Genomic DNA, 22,909 nt, shown 5'->3' with positions numbered 1-22,909 from the left:
ACCGTGTCACAAGTGTCCTTATGCAACGTTTGCATTCGTCACTATGGAGACGTTTACGATTATACGTCGTAAGCATGACAGCTGTTGATCACGGAGGACCTTTCTGCCGCATTGCTTAACAGGTTTTCTTAAAGGTGAATAAACGGCAAACGCCATATATCTATCTATACATGCACAGTTAAAAAAAAAAAAAGCAAACCCAAATTCAGCCTTGGAATGTACAATCATAACAGCCACATTTATTTTTAATTACAGACAAAATTCCCTTTGTACGATACTGTTATTTGATCCACATCATATATTAGCCTCTAAAACACACACACACACGCATACACACACACACACTACAATTCCAGAGTGCATACGCGTTCAAATGCAAGAGTTCAGGAGTGGCGCCTTAAAATCAAAGTAGTCAGTCAAGACTATGCATAAATTAGTAACTTAATGAATAAAAATACTTTTTTTTCTCCCTCTCTCTTCTGTGATCAAAATCATATGCTGCTTTTTCACAAGTGTTACTCAGTCAGTAGTGGTTACCAAAGTATTCAATATTACACAGCTTATAATAGTAACAGCGTAAAATCTTTGCAAAAAAAAAAAATACTAAGGCAAATCCTGCCTAGCAACAAACGGCATCTGTGATGGGGAAAAGGAATCTCGACAATTCCTTACCTTGCTACTAGTTTTAGTTTTTTTTTTTTGTTTGACTGTGCTATCGCAGTGTCTTGATCATTTTGCTTCATCTGTAAAATACTGTTCCAGTCCTGATTTAAAATAAAAATGTAGCCATAAATGTTGATTCGATCAGTGATTGGAAAACACTATGAAATATGTGCCTTGGTTAGCAAACATTCCATTACAATATTGGTGTAACCAAAATGAAAATCTGAGTCAGACCCCCCCCCCTAAAAAAAAAGAAAAGTGTTTTTAATTGTCAACACTAGATTGATCAAAATGGCCATCCTGGACTACTTTTGTCTAAATTCAGCTCCTGAGCTCATTTTCTTGAAATCAAAATGCTACTTGTGGTGCCAAGGCAAGTGGCGGCTGTTATTGCTTTTGCCTGAGCACAAAAACAGCACAAAAAAAAATTCAGAACAACAGAGGATGGGCCCCACCGCCCGTCCCAAAATTGCAACAGGTGAATTTGCAAATGTCGGATTACAAATATGCAGCTTGGCCTTCACTGTACAAGTGTGTTTTCCCCAAAAGCATCCTGCATGTTTGAATATTTGTCTTAATTTTTGTAAATCAGCCCAACTTTTCAAATCAATCACTACAGAGGTACCATCACATGTACAGTTAAGTTTGAGTACATGCAGAAACTGTACACATCCTGGTCAAATTAAACATTACACAAACATTGATCAAATCTTAAAACTGTGGCATTTAAAGGAAATAGCAGCATCGTTCTGTGAGAACAAAATAGAAAAAAAGAGATTCTGGGTAAACCTTTTTCAGTCACAAAGTCGGGAGGTGAGCGCTCAGTGCACAAAAAAAAAAAGTAGGAGAAAAGGCCGACCAGACATCACCATGAAAGAAAATCCAAATGTGCAATAGTTCAATTAAGTTATTCCTTCAATAGTTAGTGACACAAACTGTGGCCGCATCCAAATGGTGACAACACCACACAGGTGAAATACAAATACAACAGGAGTACTATTTACACGGTGGGGGGATTAGAGATGGGGGGGTCTGGATCACAGCTACTCACCGCAATGAGTCTTCAGACCAGTTCACAAACACAACCGCAGTCCACCTTTAAAGGGGCGTGTCGTAGACCCGCTCCAGCGAGGCTTCCTCGGTGTCGTCCTCCAACTGCGAAGTTTTGTGGTTGAGCCGCTCGGCCGCGGAGGAGGACAAAGCGGCCAGGTTAGCTTCGCCTGGCTTGGCTTTGCTGCTGTCCTGGACGAACTCCTGGATCTCCACGGGCAGCCGGCGGAACTTATCTTGGTACTCCTGGTCCAAGTCACTCTGCAGCTGGGGATGGAGAAGCGGAACGTGTGAGCTCCGTGTGAACAACCGCAACATGTTTGGTCAACACTAACCTGAGACCCACCTAACTCTATAAACCCTTATAACCCACCGACTCCCAGATGCGGCGTACATGCGCCCATATTAGGAAGTGGTTGCTCAGCGGTCGGGTGGCACGGTAGTTGACTGGTTAGCGCGTCCGCTTCACAGCGCCGAGGTGCAGGGGTTAGATTCCGGCTCCGGCCTTCCCGTGTGGAGTTTGCGTGTTCTCCCCGTGCATGCGTGGGTTTTCTCCGGGTACTCCGGTTTCCTCCCACATTCCGAAAATATGCATGGCAGGCTGATTGAACACTCTAAATTGTCCCGAGGTGCGAGAGTGCCTTCAAAGCCCCGCCCATCCCCATCCAATGATTACACATGACAGCATTCATTTCACCGCGTGCCAATGATCGCTTTAATGCTGATTTCTCCGTTTAACTACCCGAGCGGCTCCCCCGGGGAGCAGCGTAATTAAAAGAGCAACCACGTCGCAGTTTTCTGGCAAGCCACCGGCATTGGAGCTGAGCTGATCCAAAAAACACATTGCACTTTCGAGACAAACGATCCAATTTTCAACTTCATGAGATTTAGGGACACATCTGTGGCCAAGTAATGGCAAAATGAAGTCGATAAGAGGAACACCCCCTGCCCCCGCTGGCTGGGATAAAATGTTTATGACATGGATGACCACAATGTCTCTTTGGGATTCCATCCATTCTCTGCCACTTGCCGACATATATTATATATATTAATGTTACATAATAACATAAACATAATCCAAGATATAAACTATACAAAATACAAATAAATTAGCCAATAAATTTTAAATGCATATACAATTTTAAAAGCTCACTAAAAATAATAACCAATAGAAAAAAAATCCCAATTCAACCAAAATTCAGTGATCTGCTATTTGAAGTGACATTCTCATTTGTCATTTTCGCAAATCTTTTGTAAGACAACACTCATTGCTGAAGTAAAAATTGTGCAAGGCCTCCCCCCAAAAAAGAAAGAAAGACTGATTTTGGGAGTCTTTGCAGCATCTCAAGGTCACCTTGCACGCCCCCGCCCCTCCCCTCTTCGTCTCTACCTCCCCCCTCCCTTCCATCCTTCATTGCGTCTCACTCTCAGTGCGGCTCTCACACAGCGGACATCGAGCTCATCACATCACAAGCAGATGGCAAAAAAAAAAAAAAAAAAAGAAAAACGCCGTGCTGTGTACTGCGCATGACCCAATTAGTGGGTGGGACTATGCAGGCATGTGTGACACGTGCAGCCTTGCAACAGCAGCCCCTGATTAAAACTGTCATCTTTCGCCCCTCTGATGACACCCTGGCATATGCTAAGGAAGTCGTAGGGTCTGAGCACCACAGAAAGACATGTGCGAGTGTGTGTGTGTGTGTGTGTCACAAGTGTTATCACAGTATCTGTGATAAAACTAGAAACTAACCATGCTTTAGCTTAGCAGTGGGACCACGGTATGACTTTCCTCTAAATGCCTTCATGCATGAAACAAGGTCAGAAAGTAAAGTTGTGTCTGGACTCTGACCGACATTCGCATTGGACGTCCACCAAGTTCCCAATGTGCCTCCCCCTTTTTCAACTTTAGTCAACAAATGTGTGCGCGCCACACACCCCGGGCGCACGTTTCCTAAAATACAACAAGCAGCATGACCTTCTTTAGCGGCTGTCCTCTTTTCGAGGAGCTGTCGAGGGAAAGGGAGAAGCTTAGCAATTTAGCATCACTCATCTGTCTAGATTACCCGAATGGGGCACATTTGGAGACGCCGCCATAAAGGAATTTGACAAAGTCGCATAAAATGGTTGCTTCAAACCAAAATAGCTGATTTCAATTTTGGGGATGGGCCTTTTGAGACTTTTAGTGCATCCTGTGACTGATTGACGAGTCCATAAATACACAAAACACAGAGGCTGGACAAGAAAACCTTCCTTTCTCCAAACACGTCGACAATTAGGTTCGAAAAGTACAAGCTTATTTAGAGAAGATAACATGGGAGGATCATCATCAAAGGAGAACCGTCTTGTTCATTGTGTGTGTGTGTGTGTGTGTAAAGGTATCTCGGCTAAACAAACACCTTTTGCTTCATTGATATGCTCAACGTTATCTCGCTCCTACGATGAAAGTCAACAGTGGCGCCCGAGCGAAAGAGACAAATGCTTACTGAAACAGAGGGAGACACTTTTCACAAAGTACGCGTGTGTGTGTGTCCTTCCCTGACTTCACTTTCCCTTTCTCTAAATTCTCTCTGCAACAGCAGGAATGTAGAAAAAAAAGAGCAGTCATTCCCACCATAAAAGGAGGAGTTCCAAAGGGAAGCTTAAGATAGGACAGTTGCTCAACTCATTACTTAAAAATGGGGTTATACCGCAAATGCTCGGTTTGATGTTGCTGCAGATATTTAATACAACCCCCCCCAAGATTATTAAAGAAAAAGAAATGAGAGTAGAAGCCATTATTTGTGGGGAAAAAAGTATCCATCCATCCATCCATTATCTGAGCCGCTTTATCCTAACTCGGCTTGCGGGGTGGGGGGGGGGGGGGTCTTGAATTGGTCTCAAGAAAAATCTAGCAAATACTTTGAAGCTCACGGAACTTCGGTCTCACATGCAATGACTTTAGAGGTGCACGCCATATTGGGTGATCAACTTTGGAAATTCCCTGGAATGCGTGCATCCACACACACATGATGACATGAACTCGGCAGCCAAAGATGCTGCAGATCAAAGTCTAAAGCGGCCACCATCTTGACTCGCTCCAACCCGTTTTTTGACACACACACACACACACACACACACACACACACACACACGCACTTCTGGGACTTTCTCCTTCCTCAACACAGATGGATGCACTTCCGAATTAGCAAATTGCAGAGTGTCATGAAGGAGGGAGGAGGGGTTGCTGGAGATGAGGGCGGGGGGGGGGGGTGACCAGAGTTGCCGTGACGACCACATATGTGTGCGCCTGTTATTTCAAAGCTTGCCTTGTGAGGGAAGAGACAAAGACTCAAGCAAACACATTGATGATAAGACATGTCCGTTCTCGACACACAATCCCAACCAAAAACAACATTGCGCGATCACGTACAATTCAGGTTAATTAAAACTGAGGTCTCGGCAGAGGAAAGTTGTGTGTGTCAAAATATTATGAATTAAGTTTTATTTTATAAAAGGCAATGTTGGGGATAAAGTTGCTGGGGTAAAGCCTACACTACACAAAAATTACAATACAAGAATAAGTCATAATTTTACAGCAACAATGATTTTTGTGTTTCAATGTATTTACGTCAACACTTGTATGCTAGTTATGAAGGTTAAAAAACATTTGATTTAAATTGACCTTGAAATGAATTGATTTCTACTTTGGAGGTGAAATATGTTTTTTGTGTGCGTTTGCCGTGGGCGTCATTGTGGTGATCTCACCATTCGCACCACCTCTTCCGGGGAAATTGCACTGTGCCACACCCATCACGCCGCACTCTCAGCAGAGGGTAAAATGTTTTTTTTTTTTACCTTTGGTCTTTCATCCAAAATTTGCTGTCGTATGTCCTTGTGTTTCTCCTGCAGCCGCTCCTGTCGTTTACTCTGCGCATCCTCCAGCTATACACATACACACACACATTTTGTTCATAAATGCCGTCTTATTTTAGTGAGATTACCAAAAATATAATAACATGCACTTATGAAAATGATATTCCAAGTCTCTCTCGCGCTCTCTCTCTTATATATATATACATATATATATGCACGTATTGCAGTCAATACTCTTACCCGTTTTATGTACTGCACCACCTCATTGACAAACGACCTGTTTATCTCCAGCTTCTCTCTGCAGGGAACAATGGCGGCACCAAATCAGTCATTTCTTTGTCTACACCGACACCTTGTGGTCACATAAGCACACTACAACACTCACTCTTCCGTGACGTTCTTGTCTTTCGACTTAGCTTCACTGATCTTCTCTTGTCTCTTTTTGTCCATTTTTTTCTTAAGGTCCTTCTTCTCCCTGCAAGGAAAGAGCCGGCAGGGGTTGAGATATTTCCTGTGGTTTGCAATACGATGAATGCTGAATGATGCGCTCACTTTTCACAGATGTCTCTCAGCTTTTTCACCTGCGCACCGTGACACTCCTCGGCTAGGGCGTTCAGTTTCTCCACTAGCTGCACGCAATCAGAGAAAATGATCATGCGGTGCAATAAGAATTAAAGCTGCAGGAATAAATGGGTTATCATTTTTCGGCAGAAAAAAATTGCCGGTATTTTCAGCGCAACACAATCAAGACAAAAAGTCTAAATTCATGGTGATTTCACGTTGTCCATGGGAAGTGGACAAATTGTATTAACAAAATACTGAGGAAACTAAATCCAAAACAAAGTCAGGACAACAAAAAGAATCCAAAGTAATGAACAAAAACCATGGCTGAAGCAAAAAAAAAAAAACTAACAGAAACAATGACCGACAGCTGTGCAGCTGCAGGCGGAGCCCTACAGTGCCTCCTGTTGGTCACAAACAAACATGACAGTTCTCGTGACACAATGACCAACAGGTTTGCGGCTGCAGGCAGAGCCCTACAGTGCCTCCTGTTGGTCACAAACAAACATGACAGTTCTCGTGACACAATGACCAACAGGTTTGCGGCTGCAGGCAGAGCCCTACGGTGCCACCTGTTGGTCACAGAAATAGTCAGGATGACCCAAAATGGCAGACACTTCCAGTCACTTTTCAGGCCTTGCTTCTTGCTACTTTTGTTTTTTTACTATTGTTCACAGAGGCCTCATGTTAGGCGTGCTACAATCTGACTTGATAAGAACTGACTTGGCAGCGAGTGCAGGTGAAGCTGAGCAGAGGAAATTAATTTTTCCACAACAGACACGCACCGCAGAATTAATTAATTCCCCATGTGTGTTTTTAATATGGACGATGAGCATTGGGCACACAATGTACTGAGGAAGAAGCCAGAGATTTCTTCCTCAACAATATAGAAAGTGCATTTGGAAATACTTCACCTGCTTGATATGCTCTCTCTTCTGGTACTTTTCGCTGTAGTACTGCTCCTGGCGCAGCGTGAGGAGCTGCTGCTGTTGCTGCTCCTTCAGGTCGGAAAGACGCCGGCCACACTCCTGGTCCAAATCGCAGAGCTCCCGGTCCAGCGTGGACAGCGACTGTTCCGACCGGCTGCACACAGACAACAAATTGGTCCTGGAGATGTTGCGCAAGCCAGAGTTGCATTCGTTCCACGAGGAGTTCGAGAAGAAGAGGTCTACCTACCTTTTCTTACCATCTCGTTTGTGGCTCTTGTGCAGGGCACTGCGCCGTCGCTGCTGCTGACTCTGCAGCTCGCCCACGCGGGCCGTGTGTTCCTTGATGAGCTCGGCCGTCTTGCGGTGGTGTTTGCGCACCAGCTCCTTCATCTCCTTGTACTGCTTCCGCTGTTCCCGTACAAAGCCCTTGAGCTGCTTCAGCTCCTCCAGCGTCAGAGCTTCCACTTCTAAATACGCACAGTGATGGTGAGGAGGTGAAGTATTACAAAACAAAAAAAAAGAGGTTCTTACCCGTGAGGACACTCTGGATGATGTCTTCAGTCTTCACAGGTGGCTTCAAAGAACCTAAAAAGAATGATGAGACATATGACTTCCCCATCCCAATACGAACCCCAAGGTTTCGTTACCCCTCTTAACCCTATATTTATGTATTCACAAAAAAAAATAAAAAGTGTCCCGATTCTCCATAAACGCGCTGCATGTACTTTGACAGAACCAGAAATTGATGTCCCCCAGCTGAAGGTGGTTCAGGAAACACGTAATGAAATCATTAACCATAAACTATTTATACTGCCCATCTAAAAATAAATACACATTAAAAAAAAAAAGATTAAAAACCATAACCTATGCTTGATACCCTCATAGGCAATGGATGGTATTAGAATGCACAGGGGCACTTAATAAAGTGTCCAATGGCGTTACCGACCTGCGGATTGAGACTGATGTCCAACCAGCGATGGCGGCTTGGGGGCAATTGAGGTGTGGCTCAGTCCGTTCTCTGCTGGCACCGCGGCCCTGGGGTCTGTCTTGGATTCCGAGGGTGGGTCGCTGCCCGCCTCCACCTGTCCGTCAAAAGAGATGTGACACCGTCACCTTCACAAAAAAAGTCAAATGTCATCATCCCGGTCACCAATAAAACTTTCCTGCGTGTTCCGGAACACTCTGTCATTGTAACGCCTGTAACCGAGAGCCTGCACATACTCATCCATCTCCAATACGAAGTGCTCTTATCTGTTCACTTCCGTGTCCTCCCGTGGCCTGGCATTCATCTCAGCTCACTTGGAGACGGTTGCCATGGCCACACTACAAGTCACATCAGCTAAAGGGCGCCCCCCAGAGGATTTAACCTCAATTTCAGTTCGCACGCGGGGTCAAGCACAAAAACTTGTATGAATTGTCAAAAATCAATCTGGTTTTATTGTGAAAGGTTGTATGAATATTAGATGCACTCAATCGGCATGGAGAGAAATATGCATGTGTTTTTGTTTTGAAAAGTTCTGCTTCTTTCAACCAATCAGCAAGTATAGGTAGTGCAATATAAAGTACGAGTGCTTTTATTTTGAAAAGTGGCTCACCTCCTTGTCGGCCTCATCGTCCCCGCCCTCCTCCAAGGTAAGAGCAGCCAGCTGATTGGCTCTCTGCTCCATTAGGTTGACGTAGCGGATGGGGTTGGACAGGGCTTCAATGACATCTGAGCATGGAGGACAGCCACGGTGATGATGATAATAATTTGACAAAACGTGTCAGAGTGGGCGCTCACCGGCAAACGTGTCGGGAACATAATCTTTGACTTCCACATACACGAAGAGAGCCGGAAGTGTCAGAGTTTGGTTCTTCTCGTTCCTCAAGTTGATGTAATGATAACCTGCAGGAAGAAGAGCCACGTGGAGCTTTGAAAGCACAATACGGTACCAAAACCTTGTTTTGAAACACTAATTGAAACCGCGTTTAAAGCCAATTCAACACCCTCGCCCTTTTCTTTTACCGACCTGGCCGTATGGCCGAGACGGGTATGATGCGGTGCCCTATGAACTTGCCGCCCTCCTCAAAGACGGCAATCCTGAGCGAGGCCAGTGTGGGCAGGACCACTTTCTTAAAGACGATGGGCTCCTCATCCCACACGGGATTGACGGCGTTGCCCTGTGATGTTTTGGTTTTGAAGGCTTTGCGCTTGGTGTCCACGGGAAGGCCGAACATGTCGATCTCCACGTAGGTGCCCACCTTCTTGTCCGACAGGAACTGGCCCGAGATGATCTAGAACGGGGGAGGCGAGGAAGCCATAAAGGCAAATCATTGATGCCCCGCTAAATATGGAGCTAATTTCCTATATAGTTGTATCTTGAGTCAATCGTCCAGCCCGGCTCCAGGTACCACTGCATATGGTGGTTCGATTGGTTCACCTTGACAGAGAGCGTGTTGGCGACGATCCCATCCACGGTGCTCTCGGTGAACGGATCAAAGTGCTTGTCGGGCCGCCTCATGAACTCCGGTTTGAGTCGGAAGCCTGACTTGCCATTGTACTCGTACATGCCCAGGTTGAGCTGCATGGAGAGATCTGCACGCAGGAACAAGAACAAGATCAGAATCAATAACGCAACAGGTTATACATTTCTTACCGATGGTTTGGAAGTTGAGCGCCACCAGCTGGCATCCGGCGTTCCAGAAGAGTTGAGGGTTGTAATTGGAGGAGTCCACTCGGGTGCCTTTTGGGTAAATCCTGCTGAGCTGCAATTTGTTGTATCTTCACAAAGCAAGCAAGGCTAAGGATAACAAGGCTCACAAAATACGAATGCACTCAGCTATCCTGATACCTTGGCTTGGAACCCTATTTTGACACCCCGATTCTACATTCACTTGAGTTCAATTAGGTAAATTGTGCGACATCCGTTTTAGCTCTCGAATCCCTTTATGCATGGAAGAATGTGCAAAAGTTAAATAAGGAAGGATACTCAACAAACTCGACCGGAGATTTGGTGAGCTGCTCTAAAGCTTTGGTCTCCACAAAGGACGACATCTGGTAGCTGCGACTGGTCTCTGAAGGCACACAACAAATGAAGATGCACAAAGTCCAGAAAAAACCAAAACAATCATTCTACATGTGACCATACTTTTGGATGCCTCAAAGCTGTTAAACTTGACAGGTTGGATGTAGATGACCAAGTTGGACATTTCCTCCGTGGCGAATGCCTCGCTGCCCGCCGTGCCCTGACAATAATGCACATGGTCAAAATGCTGACATGCTCTCGTTAATGCATGCGCGTTTTCCGAAAAGGAGCACTAGGAGGCAGCGTCGGCACGGCACCAACCTCGTCCATGGATCCCTTTTTGCAGTCATCGTCGTCTTCGTCCTCGTCCTCACTTTCAGCCTCCACCTCACCTTGAATGAAGGCCAAAATAACATCAGTTCGTACTATATAATACAATAATAAAATAAAAATAGTGCACAGTTAAAAAAAGGTGGAAACGCAGTCCCAGTCATGCACAGTGAAATACAAGCGCCAAATAATCCCGATAGTTAAAAACAAAGTCGACAATAGACTGTAAGTTGAGGGGTTCGTGGTTTTTACTGGCTAGCTCTACTTTACGAACGTCAAAAGGAGAGATGGAATTCTTTGAATGCAGTTTTATTGAAAGGGAGAAAAAAAGACGTCTGAGGCACAGCACGTTCGAGAACACACCTCTTTTTTTTCCGGGTACTAAAACACTTCCGGGTTTCTTCAGCCAATCAGACGCTCTCAACATAAACATGTTTCAGAAATTATTAAAGAGAATATAATTTAGGTCACTTTAATATCAAAGATAATACTATAATGTTCAAACATAAAATGATAATAATTAACAATTTAACAAAAGCTTACATAGACTAAATCATTCTTCTACTCTTCTTTTTGAAACCACTAAATTGCAAAAGAAAAAACCCGAAAACCCCCGAGTACACCCCCCCACCCCCCACACACACTTCAAATAACCCTCCATAACTCACCGATGGACTTCCTTCCCTGTGGCCTCAGGCAGAGCTCGGCGCCCTCTACTGGCTGGGATGTCTCTGTCACATCCTCCTTTGTGGACCCTATGCCGAAAAAAACAAAACAAAACGCTTTTCCAATGTCCCGAGAAACAGCTCACAATGAGATTTGGGGTTTATCTGATGCATAGCTAAACAGTACGACAGTGTGCCGCGTGCAAAAACAAGTCAAGTAGTTCTATTACTGACCAATGAATAACTTTACTCCCGTAATAATACACCTCTCTGCGACCAGGATGCTGTCCCAATTTGTACTTTCTGCATTTTTCTTAAACTGGAGAAACACTGCTCCCAGATACACATGTGTGTTATGTATTTAAGGCACCCGGGTGGGCAGGCGGTGTCCGTGTCCGACAGGAAGTATATACAATCCATTCAGCTGATGGAGAGGGCAATGAAAGTGATGAATGATAAACAATGAGAGCGGCGTTCCTGCACTGACCGCAGCACGTTATAACAGCGTCAGTGTGCTCATATGCATGCATGCGTATGTGCTACCGGCTCCGGGCGAAGAAGGCTCGCAGACGCTGGACGAGTCGCTGTAGGTGTTTGACACCTGCTCCGACAGCTTCTTCTTGGCACTGCCGTCCGACGACGCTTTGAGGTGCTTCTTCTTGTTCTTGACCAGGATTTTGCCCATCAGTTCCATTGGGCTGGGTAGAGGCGCACCAGATTCCAACTAGACGAGAGGGCGGCTGCTCAATTAGCAGGCATTTTAAAAACTTTGAAGGTAAATAACATTTGCTGTCGATAAGTGCCTGCGGAAGGAAACCGTTTTGGCACGATGACAGTGTTGAGAAATATTGATGTGAGTCACGACACATGAGCTGTAAACCTTTTTTAAACCAACACGACCATCAATCTTTCTTGAAAGGGAGTGCAAAACGACAACACAACAAGCAAGAAGGTGTTGATTTTTCCTGGTCTTCGCTCCACGTTTGCGTATGAGATTCGATGCCTTCCCGATTGGCATTCTGGACATCGAGTACATTGATTTTGACCTCAAATTACTTGGGGAAGTTCAATTTAACTTGGCCGCCTCACATGCCTCAAGTGCTTTTTCTCTCGCAATGAAAGTGTGATATCGGTTGCCAACCCGCCATCTAAATTCTAAAGCAAGGCAAACAATGAAAGAATCTGTTGATGTCTCAAAGTCGGACACATTTGCATGTGTCCTTGTAAGTGTTTATTACGAGAGAAACGGGAGACTGACTTTTCCTGTCACTTTTTATATCTTTGTGTTTGCGTCACACGCGGTGATAAATTCAAGTGGCAGATCGGGCCGGAGAAAAAAGGAATGACGTCAAAGGAGATACCTGATCAAATATATTAATGAGCCAACTTGGACAATTTGGGGAACCTCTCTCCATTCACTGAAAGGCAACCCGCGTTGATGGTTGACAATACGGCAATATTTGTGATGACATTTGAGGATGCGGAAGAATTGATGCGCTCATTTTGCCGGCCTCACTCATTCTGTTTGCTTTCCACCCAAAGGTGTTAAAGCGAATACACTCTGGAAATTTGGCCAATCCGATTCCTTGCCAAAGAGGTCGTTTTAAAAAAAAACCCTGGAAGCCGACTCAATGACATTTCCCTGGAGTGAATTTGATGGTAGGACCAGCAATCATCTTTATTGTCACCGCCAGGCTCAGCTGGAACCAATCGGGCCACATTAGTCTATCTGCTGCCACCCGCCTCCCCAGCAACCATTATCCAGGAAATCCAGAGCGGATATCATATTGGCTAAGTTGTGCACGCAAGTGGGGGAGGGGTCGCTCGTCATTGCCATCACCTTCTCCCCACAATTATACAGCCACTGGTCAAAATTGGACTCCGTGACATCACGTTCTGCGAGCACACGCGCTATCCCCCCCCCCCCCCCCCCCGCTACATTCCCCTGCTTTATCCCCAGTGTCAGGACTGACTGAGCCCCTCTGCTGAGGGGAGATAATGCCTCTGCTCGCTTCTGAAAAGACGTCCCCAGCCGGAGCAGATGGAAACAGGGAGCGTTGTATACACTTGAAACAAAAATCGTCACGCGATGACCCTGCGCCGGTGCACACAATGACGTGTTTGGAGAAAAGAGGGGCGATACGGGTGACAATAGGCCACAGCCAGCGTTGGCCTGGTCGCCATGGCAACAGGAGGAGATCGTGATAAGGGGACGCCAAGAAAAAGGCACGTTTAGCTGACATTAGAAGATGCTTTTGTTATTCCGATTGGTTGGAGACAGAGAGGTATGATGGGCGCTAAGCGCAAGCCTCACAAACCTCACTTCGTTCTCTTTGCATCGGAATGGAAACCGCGGCGGCGTTTACATTTGGACTGCGGGGAGGCATACAACTTCATGTGCTAACTTTACTCTATTCATGTTCCACTATTCCATGTTATACAATAGTTATTTACATTTAATCATGCAGACATGCTGTGTCGGCATGCTAACTTTGCCAGCCCCTGGAATGTCAACATTATCGACATTACGCTGCAACAAGGTCAAATAGAAGTCGAGTATGCGGTTATAATGAGGCGCTAACTTTGACCGCCTGGGTAGCTATACTCCGTTTTTATAGGGATTTAAATATCGTCTCAAATCCACAATATGTCACGTTTGGATTGGAGTGTGGGGACGTGTTATGGGAGAGTTTGGCTTTCTGAAGGATAAAAAGCAAGCTTGGGCCCGGTAGCCATGGCAACAGAAGTGAGACTGATAAGAGTCCTCCAAGAAAAAGCAGCGCAAAAGATTATGCCGGCCGCACTTTTGTCGTCTGACCATTTAATCGCACGTGAAAAGAACATGAAAGATTCAAAGGCGTGCAAACAGAAAGTTGCGCATGAATGTATCGCATCTGCGGGAAGCCATTTTGAAGTGTGACAGACGCCCAACACGCCTCGCAAAATGCGACACAAACTGTCAATACCAGGCTATTATGTGAGACCATAAACTGACTGTGTGTGTGTGTGTGTGTGTGTGTGCCAGACTCACAGGATACTTTTCTAGAGGCTCTGTCAGCAAAGCGTCGCCAAATATCGAGCGGCAGTACTCGGCCATCTTAGCCTGCTGCTTGGGTCTGAAAAATGAGAAATGTTGTTACTGATTGCTGAAGGAGACCTTCGAGGAACACACTCAGGAAATAATTGACGACTATCATAGTAATAGCTAATAACTGCTATGTTGGGTTCGTTTATTACATACAACAGTTGTGTGTAGCTTAGCATCCAGATGATCCCGAATCAAAACGTTAAGATCCAATTATCACATGTTACACGTGTTGCTTGCCAGACTTACGAGTCCACGTGATTCTCGAAAGACAAGATGACGGGGAAAGGCGAGGTCTTAAAGGCACATTCTGCAATGGCCTCGATCACCTCCTAAAAACACCGACGCCTATCGATTAGTTTACAGATCTTGTTGAGGTTCTCAGCTTTGTTTTTCTTGGCCGCTACCTTAAAGGAGACCTCGGAGGTCATGGTGAAACCGTGGGTGATGACAGGTTCTTCTTCAGTGGTGCGCCCCTTCCAGCAGTCCAGCTCGATGCAGCGGCAGCCGGACAGAAGAACCTGCTTGTACATCTCCACCGAAGAGCTGCCTGCCAGCTGCCCCGCTAAATACAAAACAACATCCCCTCAAAACCAGATCGCGTTTCAGCCGCCAATCTTGTCATATCGTGCAAGATTCAACAGCTTTCTTATTTCCATATTATTCCGCCATTAAGGAAATTCAGAAAATTCCTCATCAGAGGAGCCCCGGTTTGATCCACTTCAAAAGTGAGCGGCCGACAATGAAATTGAATCACTAAAAGGAGAAGTCTTAACAGCCATTGAAGGGAGGAGAAGAAAATGGTTTTGTCTTTTTTTTTTGTAGTTACAAGACACAGCAGAAAAGTTCATGAATAACAATGAGGGGGCGTGCGTATGTGTGTATGTTTACGTGTGTGTGTGGGCGGGTACCTGTGAGGTAAGTGTTGTGAGAGGAGTTGATGAAATAGTGTGAGAGGGGAAAGGTCATGTCTTCACTCTGGTCCAGCTTCTCTGGGGGGATGATGCTGTTCTCCTCGCCGTTCAGGTACCTGGCGAAGCCCTCCACCGAGATCTGACCTGCACAACCAACTAGAGATCAACATTTGAACGGGGGGGGGGGGGGGGCAGAAGACAATTTTCGGGATTTTTTCATGCGTTCTGCCGAGCACGCGCACACGCACACTCTGATGTGATGCGAAATATGCAAAGTGATGCGTGCACTTGGTGGGTGCAGCAGGTCCCCCCCCCAACCCCCACCCCCGGGCCACTTTACACTAATTAATGCGGCGCCGCCCTCTGCAGAGTCACTTCTCTAATTAACGATGGGCTGTCGTCTGTGAAATCGCAGCTTTCGGCATCGTGGCGGGGGGGGGGGGGGGGGGGACGGTTGGCTCCCCTGGCCACCAGGAGGTTCTAACCCCTCCAACAACTACCTCGGCGTTCCCAGCAGACAAAACAAGGAGAACCGGCGTTCACGTCGTCAACATCTGGAGGTGCTCGCCCCAAAGGAGGCCATTTTTACCAGTTCAAAATAATCCGATTTCAAGTGCATGAAGTGACGAAGGAGTTTCATGGAAACGGGTTCTTGAAATCTTTTTGCGGGTTTTCCTCATGATGGACTTGTCGACCGAATTTGAAGTTGTTCAGAGGAGGGGCTTGAAGCGCTGAATTTTCAAACTCAACAGAATTTATTCATTCATTCATCTTCCGAGCCGCTTGATCCTCACTAGGGTCGCGGGGGTTGCTGGAGCCTATCCCAGCTGTCTTCGGGCAGTAGGCGGGGGACACCCTGAATCGGTTGCCAGCCAATCGCTGGGCACACAGAAACGAACAACCATTCGCACTCACACTCACACCTAGGGACAATTTAGAGTGTTCAATCAGCCTGCCACGCATGTTTTTGGAATGTGGGAGGAAACCGGAGCACCCGGAGAAAACCCACGCCAGCCCGGGGAGAACATGCAAACTCCACACAGGTAGGCCGAAGCTGGAATCGAACCCGGTACCTCTGCACTGTGAAGCCGACGTGCTAACCACTGGACTACCGGGCCGCCCTCCACAGAATTTAATGATCCCTTATTAAGTGACATAAAGGCTTCCTCCCAGTGAAAATAAAGACGAGTGCTGCACCTCACCAGACACAATATTGGGTCCACGTGGACACTCCGATGCATTGGCAGGCAAACCTTTGGGCTCGAGGGGCCACATTTGGTTTTTAATATCAAATATTTTTTGCAGATTTACATGGGCATTATTATCATTAAAAGTGCAGTACGTGTCAAGGCAAAAAGACAACAGGGAGTGAGTGTCCTTGAGGGCAGTGAAAATGGGGCGTGGGGGACGAGTGCCAAGCAGATGGCTGCACTTCTCTTCCGGCGGGAGAAATACAAAATATGTCATCTTTGGGAGTGGGAAGGGCAAGTTTCCAAGTAGCTGGAGTAAACACACACCAGAGAAATAATATGCTTTGGGGGTGATGAGAGCAATTTATTGCCCAAGCCTGATGACATAAGATACCAAATATATCAAAGAGATTAAAAAAATAAATAAAAACATCAAATAAGCTCTGACACATGGGACAAAAAAAAATTGGTTTGGCTTGTCATGAGAGGATCGATACCATCACCGTCTATCTTTCTGTTTCCATCCGTCTACCCATGCATAGATATCTCTGTTCCAGAGATTGTGCAAATTGGTCTGAATGGTAAATTTCCCGGATTAAATATTCATTCCTAGCGGTTAAGAACTGCAATAAATGATTCATATTATTCCGTCATGTCACTATGGAAAAAAAAAAAGAAGTCATTCTTGACAGAAGGCATCCTAAAAATACATACTCCCGCGGAAAAAAATGTGTGGATGCCGACACCACTAGAGAGAGATGATGTCTCAGTGCTTGGCATCGGTCTATTGATGAGTAGATTTCCGCGGATTATGTAAAGCCTTGACCTTGATGGCGATTGAGTGCGGTTGCTCGTGCGCAGGCTGACACCGGCGAAGACTTGAGAGAACTTCATGATTCACGGCGGCGCGGCCATCTCGCCGCTCATTCATGAATTATTCGCTCACTTCTGATGGCGAAAAAAAGCGGGCCGAGCTCGCGTGCGCTTCATCATACACCAGCTTGAGTTTACTCGCATTCCTTTCAAACGTCCAAATCTTGTAAACATTGCTCCAAACGTTTCCCCCACTGATGATTGATTACTTTTGATCATACAATTGACCAATAGATTTTTTTTTCCCAATACGAAGCAAATGGAGCATACGCGCTCTTGGATGAATCCCTACTCACCGTTCTGCGCGAGCGCAGCGTTGGGTTCGTATTTATCCAGCAGCTGTTGGACCTGCTCGGGCTTGAGAGGCGGGTACAGGATCTCATTGAGTCGGGGGTCTCGCTGCTTGCTGTTGATGAACTCAGTCATCTGCTCCACGCTAAGGTACGGGCGACTCTTTGCACCCCTGAACCGCAAAGACAAGAAGGGGGAGACGTAATTGGGGGGGGATTGAAGAAAACGTTTTCATTTGACAATCAGACAATTAGCCGTGTTTACCTCATACCAAAATCTGGCTCACCTGGGGCGTTGATTTTTTTATTTTTTTTTTAAATCTGCGCTTTTGAGTGATCAGCAAAACTCCCAAAATGGAGCCCATAAATATGCATTGCATTAGCCTGATTATGGAAATTTAGAATGCACATTAGAAGCGTCTGAAAACATGACACCGGCGACGTTAAGAGAAACAGAAACACTTCCTGTCTCGCTCTTTTGTATGGATTTGAAAAGGACATATGCAAATTGGGCAATTTTGATGATGAAATCGTAGACGTGATTGGATTAAAAAAAAAATCGACATTAATTTGAAATAAATGTATTCGTTTATGCTTCAGTTCTAATGGGGACGTTCCTGGCAGGGAAGTAAAACTGTTCAGAATCCTTGAGTGCCCTAAGTCGAGTGCCGTGAAGTTTTTTTTTTCTCTCTCTCTCTCGGAACAACTACAGCCTCGAGTTTGGCATCATTCAAAAGCAAATAAGGTTCTTGCCATGTCCCAAAGAACAACCGTCCCATAAAAATTAGGTGGTGGTGGTGGGGGTGGGGGGGATATAAAGGTTCTTCAAAATTAACAGGGTGCTAAATTTCCCTTTGAATGATGCAATCTCCAGTAAAGTACACGGCCCCAAAGCCTCTGTGTGCGATCGCCACGAAAAGAGAAAGCGGGATAATGAATCACCCGCCTTTTGAGTCTCCAAATAAACTTGCCCTTTATCCCACACAATCTGCCAATGTTTTAGAGTCCCTCCATTTTTTTAAGGTTACCAAGGCGATGGCTACCCCACAAACCGCTTGAAAAAGAAAAAGCCCAAGAAATAAAGGAAGAAATAAAAGAGAGAGAATTGAACATCTTACACATCTGAAAAGATGTGGTCCAACTCGGGCCGGGCGCAGATGTTGCTGAGGAACAGATTGTACACCTCCAGTGTAAAGTCTTCTTGGGGTATGGAGTCGTTCTGCAAATTTTTGGAAGGGGGGGTTAAAATAAGCAAACTGTTGCATCATCGAACAAAATAGAACTTGTAAACCTCTTCGGGCAGGAAAAAGAAACTGGAATCCAGCCATTCACGGCCGCTCAAGTATGTAATCGCCGAGAACATATTTAAATAGGTAGGCGGAAAGTAGTTGTACTTTGGTTTTGAGATCAGCACAGCTTTTGAGTAGAAGATAAAGACTAGGTGGCAAATTTCAGCTTCTGCTGTCAAAATAGGGAACTCTGCCCTCAATATCGCGAACGAGTTAATTAATCAAGAAGTGTATTCCAATACTTTTGTCCGTCAATTGATCCCGAAACGGGTCCCAATCATTTAGTCCAGAGTCGATTAATTTTTTTGAAGATGTATCCCAAGGGCCTGTGCGATCCATCTTCTTTTCTACGGTTATCATCACACTGACACACAAGCCATTGTGTGCGCGGGTGTTTGTATGTGTGTGTGTGTGTGTGTGTGTTTGTGTGTTTTAACAGATTAACAGGCGTACCATTTAGATGTAATTACGAGCCCGCAGGAACAGCAGCAAAATCCCGATAGACTATCACAAGGCAACACGTTTGTTCCTGCGGCCCCTTGTGCTAATTAGCTACTGCTCATATCTCTATACACACACATACACACGAGTGAGCATGAGAGCGAGCGGGTTTGTATTCCTCGGTGTTCGCAGTGTTTGTATTAAGAGGCCATTCATTAGGGTTCACTTTACGAAGCGTCTGCGCCGCCATGTAAGCAGTTACCGACACTTTGCAAACATCCAAACTGTCGCTTTCGGTTGACGTTGTTCTGGTTTAACCCAAAACAATGACGCGATGGCTTCATGGCAGCCTTAGAAAAGTATTTGCTAAGCACTCCACATTGAATGCTCCAATTAAGACACCCAAAAAACATCAAAAACAACATCAAAAATAACAACCAAAAAAATAAAATAAATGATGGTCATGACTCATGAAAACACTTTGCTAAATGCTCACTAAGTACAAATCCATAATTGGAAATCAATGCTGTTGATGGGACGGAAACACTACTAGCTGGAGGGCTGGTGTACACTTGAGGGGTTGTGGTGACACGTCACGAGGGTAAAAATAAAGCAGTTGCATCAGTGCGGCTCCCTCGGGTGCGCTTGTGTCATGACAAGCGAGGATGACTCAGACGACGACACTGACGGACGCGTGAAAATCAAGAAGGAGGAGGAGAGATGAGGACAAACAAAAAAAAGGGAGAAATAAGGAATGTTTCGGGTGTCTCACTCTGCCCGAGGGAAGGTTGCAGTTTTCCAACGCCGTCTCCACCCGCTTGCGGTCCGACGAGAACACCCTGAAGATGCTGCGGGGATGACACAAAAACATCAGCGGAGAATTTGACAATTGCTGAACAAGACAGAGAGCACGTAGGAAGCATCTTATGAAAAACATTATCGCCACTCTGACTTTTTTCTTCTTGTAATTTGTGTCAACTTGTTCTCTCTTTGGCCCTTTGTATGCAAGCAGCTGAGCCCGACTCCCCCTTCCATCCCGCATGCGCTGTAGCATTCATAAACAAACGTTTCATTAAAGGTTTGAATTAATTGGCTCAATTCCACTCAGAAGTGTATAAACCCTGACTCCCTGCACGCTTTTAACGCCAGCCATATATATTCCCTGAAAGCACCACCATAAACCCTGCATGGGAGAAGGATGAAGTAGAATGAGGATGAAGAGACGGCTTACTTCTTGACGGGGATTCGACCTTCAGGGTTCAATTGCAGCTTCAGTCGTGTGTATCTGCACACAATAACAACAACAACAAATCATTTCAATCGGGCTTTTATTCAACATGTTCTGTTATATGCCTGATGTACATAAACACTGGCATTTAGGCGACGGTTTAGCCCGCGCAGGCTAATCCGAGACGGTGCTATAAATAGAAGCAACAGGAGCCGGGCCCTTAAGTGGCTGCTGGCTAATAATTAATATCCACTACAGGGTCCACTTTTTACAGCACTCACACTCTATTAATGCCACTGTTTTAGACACTTTTACCAAATTTTATTTTGAATACAAAATAGTGAGAAATGACAACGTATAACCAAACACTTAATTTTACTCCTATGCATAAAAAATATATAGCTGAAGTCATCACTAATAATATTACATAGGGTGCACCCTGCAACCTTACCAGGTTTCGCCACCATCTTTGTGCTGCGGACTAATTAGCAAACGTAGTTTTTCAATATAAAGATTACAGCATTGAGGGAATACGAGAAGAAGTCGTTTGTGATGACATTTTGCTTGCTAAAGCGATTGGTGGTATGCTTGCAACGCGTGGTCCCTCTGTGGCACCGAAGTGAACGCTGAAATTACTCTGATGTTTATATTTTGGACACAGTATGCTGTGTAGGACTTGCGCAAAACATGCAAATAGTTAGCATGCCCCACTTTTATACATTCGCAATGCACTCGATGACACAAGCCGACAGAAGTCTGCCCAGCGCGCGGTCGGTCGGTCGGTCGATGGCTGCTTTTATTGTCTCATAAGTCAATTTGCCTCCTGTCAGGAGAGAGGGAGAGGGAAGCATTCGTGGTTGAGAGCCGATCACAGATAAACAACAAATAGCCGCGCGTTGTTGGCGGATTCATATTTCAGGCCAGTCTAGCCGAGAGGAATCGAATCGTGCTCGGAGGTGACGCGGCGCTGACGGCTGTCTAAGACGTGCTATAAAAGTCATTGGCTGGGTTACTTGACACACAAAACACGAGTCAACTGGGGTTGGGTTTGGTGGTGTGTGTGTGTGTGTGTGTGTGTGTGTGTGTGTGTGTGTGCGTGTGTGTGTGTGTGTGTGTGTGTGTGTGGAGATGGCCTACGCTTTTTCCAGGCAAGCCTCTCTGGACATATTTTGCACCAGCAGATTCGAAGCAAGAGCGAAAAGCTCCTCCGCCCATTCCTATGGGAAATGAAACACACACATCAGCCTCCAAAATAACAATAATAAGAATAAAGTTATAGTTATACACAAGTTATGCAAAAGACCCTTTGCGAGAATTGTCAAATGCAGTGGATTAAAGCAACAATATGAAACAACTGGACCTTCAAATGCCATTACATTGCAATGGTACACTGGAGAATGGTGGTAGTTGTTGCCGTGGCGACCTGCCTTGGATTACAGTACCATATAAGTGTACCAGCCAGGACAACATTGGTCTTGTTTAGCATTAGCATGAATGCTAACATTTCTTTAAGCTCTGAGGTGCAATAATAAGTAAATGAAAATTCTGAATGATAAGGGGAACCCGGGAGCAATGAATTTGGGTATTTATTGTTTCTTCAACTATTGCATGTGTGCTATACTCCACCTTGGCTGTCTCCTCCTGGAAGGCCATGAAGTTCAGGTACGTGATGTTGACCATGTCGGTACCACTCACCACCGTCAGCATCTTGTTCTCCATCTTACCCGCCAGCGTGCTGGTATCCAGCAGCTCGCGCAGTTTTGCCTCCTTCAACACAAAGAAGACACGGCAGGGTCAAAAATGAAGGAGACCAAAAAAAAAAGACAAAAAGGTGTTAAGGACCATGAAAAGAGCAGCGCAGCAATGTCACATCACCGATTTTGGTTTTGCCCTTTAAAAACATCAAAAGGTGAGAAGCAGGAGTGTAAGTGCTTGATTGTTGTGTCATTAAAAGCTGATATGTTAAATGCTTGGGGGTGGGGTGGGGGGGGGGTGTTACGGGTGTTTGCGAATATATAATAGCATCAACGTATCTCCACCGTGTGGCCAACAGTACTGTCTGTACGTATCATACTGTATAAACAAATGGATCAAAAACACTTCCCTGAGGAACACCACGCCAAGTTGTATGTGATTGTTACTTTGAATGGATTTTTCAGACAAATCAAATAGTTTTATTAATTCATGAGCACATTATGAGATGAAATACATTTTAAACAATCAATCATAAAGGGAAAAACAGGAAAAATGAATGCAACAAGTATTACAGGACTTGAGACCTTGACGCAAATTAGGTTAGGAAGGCACCATCATCCTTTGACAACAGAACCACTCATATGGTTATCCCATCCAAACGAAAAGTTCCGTGAAGATCTATAACTTACTTGAGAGTACAACAAAATCCCCAAAAGCAATCGATACAATTAATTGAGCTTTGCTCGATCTCACAAACAGCAATTTTAGAGACGTTCAATGTGATGTGAAAACCCCCGAAAAACAATGCATTGACTCCGGGATGCGCATCGGGGAATGTAATTGTCTGAG

At 45.3% G+C, this 22,909-nt stretch overlaps 1 protein-coding gene across 1 annotated transcript in view; it reads right to left on the bottom strand.

Moving 5' to 3' along the window:
- Positions 1 to 219: 219 nt before the first annotated feature.
- LOC127592379 (1-phosphatidylinositol 4,5-bisphosphate phosphodiesterase beta-1) overlaps positions 220 to 22,909 on the bottom strand; it is a 46,012-nt gene continuing 23,322 nt past the window's right edge. The window contains exons 4-32 of the mRNA XM_052053082.1: positions 21,992 to 22,132; positions 21,503 to 21,582; positions 20,369 to 20,422; positions 19,910 to 19,985; positions 18,526 to 18,626; positions 17,414 to 17,580; positions 15,052 to 15,198; positions 14,548 to 14,705; positions 14,390 to 14,472; positions 14,087 to 14,171; positions 11,599 to 11,779; positions 11,059 to 11,145; positions 10,382 to 10,452; positions 10,184 to 10,280; positions 10,025 to 10,109; positions 9,692 to 9,816; positions 9,476 to 9,630; positions 9,065 to 9,329; positions 8,836 to 8,940; positions 8,651 to 8,766; positions 8,002 to 8,137; positions 7,587 to 7,640; positions 7,303 to 7,522; positions 7,041 to 7,209; positions 6,118 to 6,194; positions 5,951 to 6,040; positions 5,806 to 5,863; positions 5,548 to 5,634; positions 220 to 1,980 (exon numbers count right to left, since the gene is read on the bottom strand). Coding sequence (XP_051909042.1) covers positions 1,762 to 1,980; positions 5,548 to 5,634; positions 5,806 to 5,863; positions 5,951 to 6,040; positions 6,118 to 6,194; positions 7,041 to 7,209; positions 7,303 to 7,522; positions 7,587 to 7,640; positions 8,002 to 8,137; positions 8,651 to 8,766; positions 8,836 to 8,940; positions 9,065 to 9,329; positions 9,476 to 9,630; positions 9,692 to 9,816; positions 10,025 to 10,109; positions 10,184 to 10,280; positions 10,382 to 10,452; positions 11,059 to 11,145; positions 11,599 to 11,779; positions 14,087 to 14,171; positions 14,390 to 14,472; positions 14,548 to 14,705; positions 15,052 to 15,198; positions 17,414 to 17,580; positions 18,526 to 18,626; positions 19,910 to 19,985; positions 20,369 to 20,422; positions 21,503 to 21,582; positions 21,992 to 22,132 — 3,489 coding nt within the window. The 3' untranslated portion in view covers positions 220 to 1,761. The remainder of the gene's footprint in view (positions 1,981 to 5,547; positions 5,635 to 5,805; positions 5,864 to 5,950; positions 6,041 to 6,117; positions 6,195 to 7,040; positions 7,210 to 7,302; positions 7,523 to 7,586; positions 7,641 to 8,001; positions 8,138 to 8,650; positions 8,767 to 8,835; positions 8,941 to 9,064; positions 9,330 to 9,475; positions 9,631 to 9,691; positions 9,817 to 10,024; positions 10,110 to 10,183; positions 10,281 to 10,381; positions 10,453 to 11,058; positions 11,146 to 11,598; positions 11,780 to 14,086; positions 14,172 to 14,389; positions 14,473 to 14,547; positions 14,706 to 15,051; positions 15,199 to 17,413; positions 17,581 to 18,525; positions 18,627 to 19,909; positions 19,986 to 20,368; positions 20,423 to 21,502; positions 21,583 to 21,991; positions 22,133 to 22,909) is intronic.

The sequence above is a fragment of the Hippocampus zosterae genome, chromosome 19 (assembly GCF_025434085.1).
Source record: "Hippocampus zosterae strain Florida chromosome 19, ASM2543408v3, whole genome shotgun sequence".
NCBI classification, from domain to species: Eukaryota; Metazoa; Chordata; class Actinopteri; order Syngnathiformes; family Syngnathidae; genus Hippocampus; species Hippocampus zosterae.
Note: the sequence above shows the minus strand (reverse complement) of the source record. Positions and strands in the feature narration are given on the sequence as shown.